Genomic DNA, 13,308 nt, shown 5'->3' on the forward strand with positions numbered 1-13,308 from the left:
AGCCTTTGTTAGCCTCATCCACTTTCATGAGGATAGGAAATAGGGAGATGTGTAGAATTTATCATTACAACTGGTACACTTCAGCCAGGTATGATGGCACATGCCTGTAATCCCAGTGACTCAGGAGGCTGAGGCAGGAGGATTGCAGGTTTGAGGCCATCCTTGGCTATTTAGGGACACCTTATCTCTAAAAAATAAAAAGTAGGGCGTGTGGATTGGGAAAGTGGCTTAGTGGTAAAGTGCCCCTGGGTTTAATATCAAATACTGGAAAAAATGACTTGGACCCCTTGACAGAGGGAAGGAAGAACAATTAATAATCAGGTAGACACAATATTTGTAAAAGAGAACTCTTCAGGGAAACATGGGACCATAGGATCTCCTTGTCTACTGAGTCCATGTGAATAATTATAGCCATAAACAAACACCATGCGTGACTGTAAGAGGCATTGTGTCCCCATAGGTTTGGAGCACTGTAGAAGAAGCTTTATATATTTTACCTCCTTTAATTCTCACAATAATCTTATGAGATAGGTAATATCCCTACTTTAGAATTGAAGAAAATAAAGGTCAGAATTTCAATACCTGGCTTAAACTCATAAGGTTCTGAGTTAGGATGTAAGCCCAAATTTGTGAAACCCTAAAGTAAATGTTTTCTCACCAGGTACATTATTGGTGCGCACCTGTAATTTCAGCAGCTCAGGAGAATCAGGCAGGAAGACTGCAAATTGTTTGCCTGGGCAACTTAGTGAGACCCTGTCTCAATTTAAAAGGGGGCAGGTCTAGTGTTGTAGCTCAGTAGTAGAGTACCCCTGGGTTCAATCCTCAGTACTGATTGATCGATTGAGAAATTAATAAATAGATAAATAGACAAATAAATAAATACATGCTTTTTCCATCATGATGCCAGAAAAATGTGTGACTTTTTGGAGATTGTGGAATTGGAGTGGTCAGTGGGTTTGGATGGGTATTTTAAGAATGACTTACCTGTTAGGGCTGCACACTATCTTTATTATAGGCCTGTGGGAAACCTGCAGCTGTGACCGATGTTCTTTCTCTTCTTCCTGCCTTTAGGTCTGTCAGTTTGTCGTCTCCGTCAACGGGCTCAACGTGCTGCATGTGGACTACCGGACCGTGAGCAATCTGATTCTGACAGGCCCACGGACAATTGTCATGGAAGTCATGGAGGAGTTAGAGTGCTGAGCAGCTGTGCCTCCAGGCCTTCAGTGGCCCAAGGGCAACGAGAGTGACACAATAACACCATGGCAACACTTCATGCAGACGGATGGCTTTGGACATAGGAAATTTTTCTTTGTGCATACACATCTTGAGTTTCATACACTGTTTGGATGTGGAAGAACCGGGTAACATATCTTTTTAAAAAAAAAAAAAAGTCAGTATAGAAAACATTTGGGAACTAGAGTTTTCCTACAGGATGGAATTGCCTTACTAGATTTCTAGGTGTAGTTCTCACTCATTGTTTTTTATCTTGGTTTGCAGAAAGTTGTTGAAATGTTTTTCTACCTGAAACAGCAACATGCTAAAATTCCCCTTTTAGGAGTCATTAATTGTTCCAGACTTTAATTGGACTTTCAAGCTGGGCATAGTAGTGTGTACCTGAAGTTCCAGCTGCAAAGGAAGCTGAGGCAGGAGGATCGCTTGAGCCCAAGGGTTCCAGGCCAGCCTGGGCAACATAGCATGATCCCATCTCAAGAAACAAGAACAACAAACAAACAAAAAATTTCACCCAAATTAGCAGGGAACTGTTTAATAGCAGGTCTAGATTTCACTGAGCTTCAAATTAATGTGACAGCCATAGGAATATGACCTGTTAACCAGCATTTCCAAAAAGGCTCTAAAGCATTTAACTGCTTAAAAGCCATTATAAAATGACAATTTCTTAATTCCTGCCTTCAATATCAACTTTTAATTTAATGTTAATTATGAAATTAGATTTAAAAAAAAAGTTTGTTGTGCTGTGGGTAAGTAGATAGGGAGATAATAATTATAAATATTGGCCTCTATCATCTCTTACTGAGCCTAAATCATTTGGCTCTATAAATCAGCTACAACCATTTTCTAGAATTTATCCTAAATATAGTGACTGTGAATAGAAGGAATTTGTGCATAGACAGGTAAAGCTCAAAATCAAGAGTTTACTTTGCAAGTGTCCACTTTTAAGGTAAATATTCTAGAACTTGCTTCTATATGATAAAACTTGAAACTCGGAATTGCTTTCTAGCCCAAATTGTTACTAGCTTTCTAGTGTAACATATCCCAAGGACATGACATGCTGCTCATTGAGGGAAATTATTTTCACTGAAATCGCCGTCTGGGCAGGGACTTTTCATCTTAGTTGTACATAAGCACAATTCCTTTTTGGTTGAGGAAAGAGTGCATCTTGGGTCTTTGTGTGTAGAGGAAATTCCTCAAAGTGCCAAATGAGGGAGTCTGGGAATGCCAAATTCTTTTATCATTTCCCATAATGAATTCTAAACAATAAGATTGCTTTCTTAATATGCACTAACAAAATAAGAGTGTTGTACCTCAGTCATTTCTTGGTGATAGGTTATCACCATATATTGGTACCAGTGGATGGGAGAAACTTGTTGAAGATTTTATACATATATATATATATATATATATATATATATTTTCCTGGTAATCCAACTTTTCTAGCTGTAGTCAGAGGATAGGATTTTGTGAAGTAATATTGGATGTCTGGCATTAATATTGTCAATCTTCGTTTGAGAAAGATAATTGCCTCCACACGTGTGTGCGTTTATACTGTCTGCCGGGTGCTGTGCTGTGGCGTTTGCTGTATATGATTTCTGTCGGTCCTCATCATAGGCTTTTGAGGTAGATATCATCACCTACGTTTTTCAGATGTGGAAACTAAGTGTGAGCAAGATGAAGATGTTCTCTAAATTCAAACAGCTGCAGAAACTACTGCATAATACAGCCTGAGTTCAAACACAAGGCTGTTTTACACTAAAGCCCGTGTTGCCCCCCCCAAACTCTCCCCATTTAGGGACCTTATATTGGGAGCACTCATGTGCCAGGTGCCATGCTAGGACTTTACAGCATTTGTCCTTAATGACCTGCAAGACCAGCATTATCCCCATTGTACATATGAGGAAACTGACTTGTAAAGAGGTTAGTCATGTGCCTGAACCACACAACTAGTAAGTATGAGAATTTACTACCTTTTTTCCCCATTTTTTAATTAGAGCTTTATATGTATAGTAGTTGGATACCACCTGGTTTTATTTCTTTTTAATTTTAATTTTTCTTTTTTTGGTGGTGTTGAGGGTTGAACCCAGGCCCTTGCGCTTGACATGCAAGAACTCTACCAACTGAGCTATCTCCCTAGCCCCACCACCTGGTTTTAAAAACATTTTTTGTAGCATCTTTTAAAGAAGTCTCTTAGATGCTTCGTTTCTCTAGGTCTTCATTGACTGACAAGAGAAGAAAGAAGGCCTTTTTAAAAAAGTGCCATCTTCTTGCCTGCTGCTTCTACATTTTACCTAAAGGCCCACCGTCTTGAACCCTGGGTCCTACCACTTCCTGTGAGCCACTCTGAGCACTCGAGAAGCACCTGTATTCCACACTGCCTCCTCCTGCCAGGGAGGCTGAGGAGGGAGGCAGCACAGAGAACAGATTTCCTTCTTTGGTTCTCATCACCCTCCGTTTAGAGGTCAGATGCCAGAGGGTCTCTTCAGGCCCTGAGAGCCTTACGTTAGCCCTCCTCCGCCCACCCCAGGATCCTCGTACGCCAAGTATAGTGAATGCCCCCGTTTCCCAGGTCCTTCTCTCACTCTCTTCACGGTTTGCACGTGCAGTTTCTCTTCCTTAGAATGTTCGTCTTTTTCCTTCTTTACACAGAAATTTCTTCTTATCAACCTACCTCTTTACCTCTTATCTCCTCTGAGAAGCCTTTTCCAGTTCCCTATTCTGGTACTCATGCTTCTTCTCTGAATTCCTACATACCTTTAGTAAGTCCCACCCCAACCCCATCATAGTACCCTTGACATTCCTTTGGAATTGCTCTGCCACAGACCTGTCTCCCTACCTAGACTCCGAGCATCTGCAGAATAAGGATGTGTCTCGGTACCCAGGGGGCTATCCCTCTACCTAACACAGTTCCTGACACAGAGTAGAGTTCCAGCTCTCTATTGCTGCCCAACAGCCTACCCCCAAATTGTAGCATTTATTTGCTTCCGACCCCTATGGCCTGTCAGTGTGGGCAGAATTAAGCTGATGTGTCCCACTCCTGCTCCACATTTGTGGTCCACCCACACATTTGTGGTTAGTGAGCAGTTGGTTGAGGCTGCTTGATCTTGGGTCCTGCTGCAGTTTGAATCTTGAAAACCACTGAAGTTCCATGTGTTCAAGGTTTGATCCCCAGCCTGATGCTATTTGGGACATGGTAGAACCTTTGAGAGGTGGAACCTACTAGAAGGTCCGGAAGTCATTGGAGGTATGCCCTTGAAGGGAACTGTGAGACCCCAGCCCTTCCTGTTTTTCTTCCTAGCCATGAGTTGAGCACTTTTGCTTCACTGTGTACTCCTACCATGATATCCTGCCTCGACGCAGACCCCAAAGCAGTGGGGTCATGTGATGACCTGGAACCTCCTAAACTAAGCTACAATAACCTTTTCTCTTTATATGTTGATTATCTCAGGTATTTTGTTATACTGATGGGAAGATGACTAACACAGATGGTCTCATGCATATGTCTTATAGTTGGCTGGGACTGTGGGCCAAATTGCCTCCATTCCACTGCATCTGGCCATTCTCCAGAGCTAGCCCAGGCTGAGATTGAATAGGGTGAGGACAGATACTGCAAGACCTTTCTTCTACTTGCTTAGAAGTTACATAGTTTCACTTCCATACCATTTTGTGAGCCAAAAGGAGTCATAAAGTTAGTACAGAATCAAGGGGTGGGGAATTAGATGCCACCTTTGGATGGGTTAATTTCAAAGAATTTGCAGCCATTTTTAATCCACCAAGGGTGGGACCCCCTTCCCATTTGTTTAATAAATCCCAAAAGATAACCTAGCTATTGAAAGCTTTTGTCTATCCAGACGAAAATTAGCCAACGACTGGGTAGAAGTGCAATATTGAATAAAAGCTGTTTCTAGTGAAAACCTCGAAGTCAGAAAATTCTAAAATAACAGTGTTCTGTGGGGCCACGAGGAGCCCAGCTCAGTCTCTCTTCATTTGATCACCGAGGAAACTGAGCGGTCACATTGCAAAGCTTGCTGGGTGAGAGCTTAAGCCAAATGCCGCTCCTCCTTCCAGCCCGAGGGTTTTTGCAGTCCTGCTCTGTAGGAGAGGATAGCCAAAATGGGCCTTTGGCTTGGGGGTATTCAGCAAAGGAAAGAGGTCATGTGTCTGTGAAGGCAAGGAAATACAATTTTAATTAATCTGTCTTGAATTATTAAATCATATCAGTAAAAAAATAAGTATTCTACCTGATATTTTCATAGTTTTCCTGCTTTAAAATTAAAAAAAAAAAAATTCTAAATGTAGCACCAAAAATTATCTTAAAGAGAGGTGTTTCTAGGAGCTTTAGTTTCCCGCGTGTGTCTGAACTGTGTCTTCCCCACAAAGGGCACGGGTATTGTGTGAGGTTTTACTCACACCTGAGGGCCTCTGATATGTCTTTCTTTGCTCCCTGGAAACACTTTTGATTTTTCAGGTGTTTGTGTGTGCGATGAGTTTATGTTTTGGTGATGGAAAGGAATGTAATTTTTGTTCCTTCATTAGCACAACGTGTGTAAATTTGAAAGCCATGTTTTGTTATAGAGAGAAATGCAGCTAGCTATCTTTTGGGTTGAGTATGAGATTTTATTTGTAATCCATGTTAAATAAGTGTATAAATTAATAAGACAATAAGTTGAGAAATGGGTGCTAATTTAGGGATGATCATCATCTGTGTGTGGATTAGTATGACCGACTTTACACCAACTTGTAAAAGCTGGCTATACCATAGGGACAGAAAATCATATTTAAAATGTCACTTCTGGAAGTTCACCTTGGAGTCTTACAGTTCCAAATACTGTTTGCTTTCAAATGTATCGTGAAAATAATCTGCTGTCTTAAAGAAAGACCTGTTTTAAATTGTTGAGATCAGCTATTCTCTCCTGTCAGTATTAATCCTGTTTCATTTTTATTATAAATGATCAGAATAACTCTAGAACATTTTGATTTTACTCATTGAAATTTGTCATGGACCCTGGTTTTAATCATGTAAAGGCAGATTTTCAGGTGTGATGTGTCTTTCTTATTTCAATACCAAAACACAAATGCGCTCTCTACCAAAATGAAGTTCATCATCAAATATAGCATATGGTATTATTAAATGAATTAAAAATGTACTTAATATATATCTTTATTTTAAAATTGGGTTGAGATTTATTTGCTCTAATTAAAATTGTAGTATAATACTTGGAATTATTGTATAAAAACAGGCATATGGCATGAAATAAATAGTACATTTTTAAAACAATGACTTTAGGGTTTCAGCCTTTCCTGTCATTTAAAACAAATCAGCCAATTTTTGTACAAAGAAAGGGTTGCTTTATAAGCTGATCTACTACTTACTTATCAGAGAAAACACATGGGACTCATATCGAATTCTCTAACATAGCCAAAAGTACCATTTGTAAACCTACTTCATGATGGATGTTTTCTGAAGGTCTTTTGCCTGGAAAAAAAATGCACTAAAAAGTTTTTTTTCTGTACCATATTTGATTCAGAATAATTTTCTCCTATGTAGGTCAGTATTGATGGGTATTGTAGAACATTCTATGTAGAAAAATACCATGTACTTGTCATTTTAAAAACCGATTATAATGAATTAGGAAATAAATAATTCTGTGTTCAGGGGGATGTAAAGTTTGGGGGTTAGTGGTTATTCAGACTACACTCAGAGTTAACCAAAGGGATGTCAAATTTTCCATTGCTTATTCACTTATTCACTCATTCAGGAAACCTTACTGAGGACTTAGGTCTGAGACCCTGCATGTAGGCACTAGGAATATGAAGTGGGTAGGCATGCAGCTCATTCTTCAAGAGTCACCTTTGGGCCCATCTCTTAAAATTATTCTCTCTGTAAATGGGGGGAATAAGAAAGCATGGTGTTAAAATAATTGTTTCTTTTTTTTGGGGGAGGGGTTTACTGGGAATTGAACCAAGGGCATTTAACCACTGAGCCACATCCCTAACCCTTTTTATGTTTTATTTAGAGACAGGGTCTCATTGAGTTGCTTAGGGCCTCACTAAGTTGCCGAGGCTGGCCTTGAACTCACAATCCTCCTGCCTCAGCCTCCCAAGTCACCAAGATTACAGGTGTGCACCATGGTGCCCAGCTAAAATATCTGGCTTAATGCGAGAGACCACCATCCAAATCAAGAACCAGAATACTGACAATACTTTAATAATTTAATTGTAGTTTTCTTCCCACTTCTGTCCCCGACTTTCCCTTAATCAAGGAAAAAACACAATGATGAACATGGAGTTTCCCATCTTTCTTGCTTTTTCTGTTCTTAATAATTGTTTGACTTTTTTAAAAAAATAAATTTACTCAAAGAGCACCAAGTTTTATGTCATTTGCAATTTGCATTTTATTCTCCAGGTTTTTGTGTATAGTATTTCATTCCTTTTTCACAACTCAGTAAACTCCATGCCACAAATTCTTTAGTTTCCGGTTGATGGGCATGTGGGCAATTCCCATTGCTGTCGCTATAAGCGGGGCTGCTTTCAACATTTTCATGACACCTCCAAACAATAGAAGGTGCTTCTCTTAGGTGTCCTCTTATAAAGGAATTGTTGAGTTGTAGGAAACATGAACGTCCAACTTTACAAAGTCACACGAACTGGCTTCCAAATTGACCCAAGATATGAAAGTGGCGTATATCAATATCTTCTCCAATGTTTGATGTTCTTTTGTCAAATGAATGTCTGTGTGGTCAATGATACTGAGGTTTCTAAGGTGCTGCCAAGCTCATAAAGCACAGAATTACCTAAGTTTGCACCCCAACTTATTAGATGTATGCCTTCACTATATGCAGGATGTCTTGAAACTTTATAGCCTACAACTCCATGTGTCAACTGAGACAAGGATGACTGAGAGTTTGTATAATATATTCAGGAAACTCCAACAAATAATTTGTGACTCTACATTCACTTGAGTGCCTTAAAAGGGCCTATTCTATCACTTTCTTTTTTTTTTTTTTACATTTTTATTTGTTCTTTTTAAATATACGTGACAGTAGAGTATATCTTGACATATTATACATACATGGAGTATAACTTATTCTAATTAGGATTAACCATTCTAATTAACCATTCTTGTGGTTGTACATGATGTAAGTTTTATTGATGGTATATTCATATATGAACATAGGAAAGTTGTGTCCCGTTCGTTCTACTATCTTTTCTAATCCTATCCTTTCTCCCTTCCCTTCCTTCCCCTTTGTCTAATCCAGTGAATTTCTATTCCCCTGCCCCCATTTGTCTTAGCATCTGCCTATCAGAAAACACTCAGTCTTTGGTTTTGGGGAATTGGTTTATTTCATGTAGCACGAAAATCTCCAGATCCATCCATTTATTGGCAAATGCTATAATTTCATTCTTTATGGCTGAGTAATACTCCATGGTGTATATATATCACATTTTCTTTATCCATTCATCTGTTGAAGGGCACCTAGATTGGTTCTGTAGCTTGGTTGTTGTGAATTGAGTTTTTGTAAACATTGATGTGGCAGCATCTCTGTAGTATGCTGATTTTAAGTCCTTTGGGTATATGCCGAGGAGTGGGATAACTGTGTCAAATGATGGTTCCTTTCCAAGTTTTCTGAGGAATATTCATATTGCTTTCCAGAGTGGTTGCACCAATTTTCAGTCCCATCAGCAATGTATGAATGGACTTTTCCCCCACATTCTCTCCAATATTTTTTCTTGATCATTGCCATTCTGCCTAAAGTGAGGTGAAATCTCAGTGTAGTTTTAATCTGCATTTCTCTAATTGCTAGAGATGTTGAACATTTTTTCATGTATTTGTTGACCAGTGCATGTTTAGTTCCTTTGCCCATTAATTGATTAGATGATGATGATGATGATGATGATGATGATGATTACTTTGATATTAAGTTTTTGAGTTTTTAATATATTCTGGAGTTTAATGCTCTGAGGTGCAGGTGGCAAAGATTTTCTCTCATTTTGTTGGCTCTCTATGTTCTTGATTGTTTCCTTTGCTGTGAAGAAGCTTTTTAGTTTGATACTATCCCATTTATTGATTCTCGATTTTACTTTTTACACTTTACTATAGTAGTCTTGTTGAGGAAGTCAGTTCCTAAGCTGACATGATGGGAAGTTGGGCCTGCATTTTCCTCTTGTAGGCCCAGGGTCTCTGGTCTAATGCCTATGTCCTGATCCACGTTGAGTTTTTTTTTTTGTTGTTGTTGTTGTTGTTTTGCTGTATGAGAGATAGGGGCTCAATTTCACTCTGCTACATATGGATTTCCAGTTTTCCCAGCACTATTTGCTGAAGAGGCTATCTTTTCTTCAATATGCATTCCATTCTGTCACTTTCACCATTTCTGTCTGTAACTGGAGTAAAAGGAGATTCACAGGTAGTAGAAAACATAGCTCTGAATTTTGGGTTGTAAATTGGGAGAAAGCAAAATAAATCTGCTTTGAATCCTTATCTTACTCAGATACCTAGCTTTTGAAATTAAAACATGTGGAAATGACTCACCCAACATGATCTTTAAAGCTTAAAATTTCATATAGAATAGTTTCACAAAACTAGACAATAATATCTATTTCATACCTTGTCAGATTTCCAGGAGCTTTACGGCCTGGTAGAAAAGCAATAAAAATAATCGACATGTTTGTACTATTGTAGGGTATTGTATCCAACAGCAAAGCTCTCCGGGTGTTATTGGAGAGTTCGGCTCGAAGACTGAAGTGGTGCTTTTCCTGAACACAACTGAATCGAGATGTCGTTCTTCTGGGACTGCTTGCTCTGTCTAGAAGGTTTAGAGATTCATGCTAGAATTACATGAGTAGCACATATCCCTGTGCTTCTGTTTGCATTAGCTTTTTGTGGTCAGAGTGGAAGCCAGGCTGGTTGTTGTGTATGTCGGACGAATGTACTGAGCAAAATAAAGGAGGGTCTGTAAAGAACTTGGCACAAGTGTCTCCTTTCCTTAGATTCCAGGACTTGACAACTCTTTTTTTCCTTTTCAGGTTGTTCTACCTATGTGACCCCCTCTTTCACTCCTGGGACTCCACATCTTGCTCTAAATGCCCTTTGCTCCCTCTGGGTTAGATATTAAACTCATTTCTGGAAGTCTGAGATGGCTGGGTCCATAGAGGTCAATTCATAATAGGAACTTTCTGAAGGTGACAGTGACACCTCTCCAGGTCTGGTTCGACTGGATGGGACATCAGGTGACTAGCACTCAGGCAGCTTAGGAAGAGAAAAAGGAAGGATGTTGGCTCTGTGGCCTCAACTTGAACACTGTTTTAGTCAGCTTTTTCACTGCTGTGACTAAGAGATCCAATCAGAACAATTGTAGAGGAGGAAAAGTGTATTTGAGAGCTCACAGTTTCAGAGGTCTCAGTCCATAGACAGCCAGCTCCATTCCTCAGGGCTTGAGGTGAGGCTGAACAAGATGGTAGAAGAGTGTGGCAGAAGGAAGCAGCTCACATCATCAGGAAGCAGACGGGAGACTCCACTCTTCAGATACAAAATATGTACCCCAAAGCCACACCTCAATTCCAGTCTCCTCCAGCCACGCCCGACCACTTCAGTTACCACTCAGTTAATCCCTATCAGGGGATTAAATCACTGATCAGCTTAAGTGTCTTACTACCCAATCATTTCTCCTCTGAGCTTTCTTGCATTATCTCACACATGAACTTTTGGGGGACACCTCACATCCAAACCTAACAAACATGTATGTGTGAGTGTAACCAAAACAGTGAGTCCAGATTTTAAAAGACCCAGCTGTTTCTGCCGCTGTGAAAGGTAAAGAAGCAGAATTCTAGCACTTATTCTTGAACCTGGAAAACCCATGGGCTGTGTGACATGGGGACATGGACATAGTTAAATATTAGGCAGGAAGATCCGCTGTCACAAGCAGTGAATAAGAGAGGAATCCAGTTTGGTTCCAACGAGTGGATTTTATTCATGCAATACACACTCAACATTCTCAATAATAGCAAGTAATGAATACATTAAAGACTCACCCTCTTATTGACCTAGAGTCCAATCCCCATGGACTTACTCAATGTACCATCTCTTAGCCAAGAAGTCAGTCAATAAGACTGAAGGGATTCTTCTCAGCCATAGCCTCTCTCAGCTCCTAGGATGTCTTCCGATGTCTGATGAGTCGGAGGCTGGTTGTTTGGGATGGCAGTTGTCGTCATTGGAGCGGCAGTTAGTCGTCCGGGCTCAGTGACAACGGTCGATCAGTGATCAGCAATGGTGTGGACAGCAGCCAGGGCAGTCAAGTGACAGAGCGACGTGGAGTCCTCTGGTTGCGGTGCTGCTGACCATTTGCTCCAAAAGTCCAGGGGTTTAAGTAGTGATTTTTAGTCCAGTCGTGCTCTGGTCTCACGGATAAAGGTTCATATCCACATTGGTCGGGAGTACCCACTGTACGTGCTCCATACGGCAAGTGTGTAACAAGTTGACAAGGCACCTGCTACGTTTTATAATTCTAATTTTACAAGTCCAGGCAAATACCAAATACAAATTATTAACACTACATAACACACAATAGCAGTTCCTATTATTGTCCTTGTCTCGTTACACCCCCAGATCTGTTACTGAGCAGTTCACAGGGAGGGAAGTAAGCATGAGGAGCTGTGAAGAAGACAGGCATCTGTAAACACGAGACCTGCCTGTTGTGTCAGACAAAGAACCCTTGTTTTTTCAGATTCTCTGCCAGCCAGCCAGTTTGAACCACATCAGCTGCGAGAGCTTTCTGGCGCTTTAGGTGTTGACGTGGAATGGTGGAGGTTGGGCACTCTCTTCATTAAAGTCCACGTTGTGTCTTAACGAGCACAGGAAAATTCACTCACTCACTTCCCTACCTCCACCTGTTTGCTCTCTTTGCACCAACACTGCACACACTCCCAACTTGTTCTGTAAGTGCAAAGAAACGAATAATGTAAATTTTGTTGAAATTTCTAAGACACTTTAAATTTGCTGGTATAAGTTGTTATTCTTTTGGACTGAGAAACAGTCTTAGAAATAACTGATAATGGAGGCTGGGGTTGTGGCTCAGTGGTAGAGTCCTTGCCTGCACATAGGAGGCACTGGGTTCGATTCTCAGCACCACATATAAATAAATAAATAAAGGTCCATTGACAACTAAAAAATATTTTACAAAAGAAATAACTGATAATGATAGTTACTATTAGACTGGGGATGTTGCTTAGTGGTAGAATGCTTGTTTAGCATGCTCAGGGCCCTGGGTTCAGTCTCCAGCACCACACACAACACACACACACACACACACACACACACACACACACGTGGCAGGGGGTGTGTGTGGCATGTCTTTGTACGCTAAAGATATGCCAGCTACTGGGCTAAATGTTTTCTACAGATGATCTCATTTAATCTTCACGATTCCATTAAGTAGGTACTAGTAAAGTCCTCGTGTTTACGGACAAGGACTGCGGCTCTTTGGAGATTAAGTCAGTGGCACAAGATCACCTACTGGCCAAGTGATGGGGCCAAGCTTGGAACCTAGCCACTGACTATGGAGGGTATCTGCCATCCAATTCGAACGTGAGGTTACACATGCACAGAAATGGAGAGGACAATCGAGAACGGAAACTTGCTCCTTGAGAGCACCCCACTTTCTGCTGGGGAGCTACCCAGCTCCCTCCTGAGCAGTGAGGTTCTAGGGTTCATTGCTCTGACCTGGTGACGGGATCGCATCCTTGTTTTTTATCTGCACACATCATGATTCCACCCGCTTCCCTCTTCCTTCTCAATGTCACTACCTATCACTTGACTCATTCCCAGGGTCTCCTTTGCTCCAAAACTGGGGTTACAGTAGCTTTTTCTCCAGCTTCCTTCACAATTGCTATTCTGGAAGCAAATACCCAGGGCCTTGGTTTTCATATGTGCATTTCATTTCTTTCCATTTCATGTCATCGAACACAATCATCTTGGCTGGACCCTCTTGCTGTGTTAAATATTAAGTGCTAATCACCATGGGCAGCACCAAAAAGTAACCTGGCAAGTCCAGGAGTCCTGGAGGACAGAAACTGCATCGA

At 40.6% G+C, this 13,308-nt stretch overlaps 1 protein-coding gene across 1 annotated transcript in view; it reads left to right on the forward strand.

The window, feature by feature from the left end:
- DEPTOR (DEP domain containing MTOR interacting protein) overlaps window positions 1–6,747 on the forward strand; it is a 140,265-nt gene extending 133,518 nt beyond the window's left edge. The window contains exon 9 of the mRNA XM_079141723.1: window positions 1,072–6,747. Within this exon, the coding sequence (XP_078997849.1) occupies window positions 1,072–1,200 (129 nt within the window). The 3' untranslated portion in view covers window positions 1,201–6,747. The remainder of the gene's footprint in view (window positions 1–1,071) is intronic.
- The last annotated feature ends 6,561 nt before the right edge of the window (window positions 6,748–13,308 follow it).

This window comes from Sciurus vulgaris (assembly GCF_902686455.1).
Source record: "Sciurus vulgaris genome assembly, chromosome: 1".
Taxonomy (NCBI): Eukaryota; Metazoa; Chordata; class Mammalia; order Rodentia; family Sciuridae; genus Sciurus; species Sciurus vulgaris.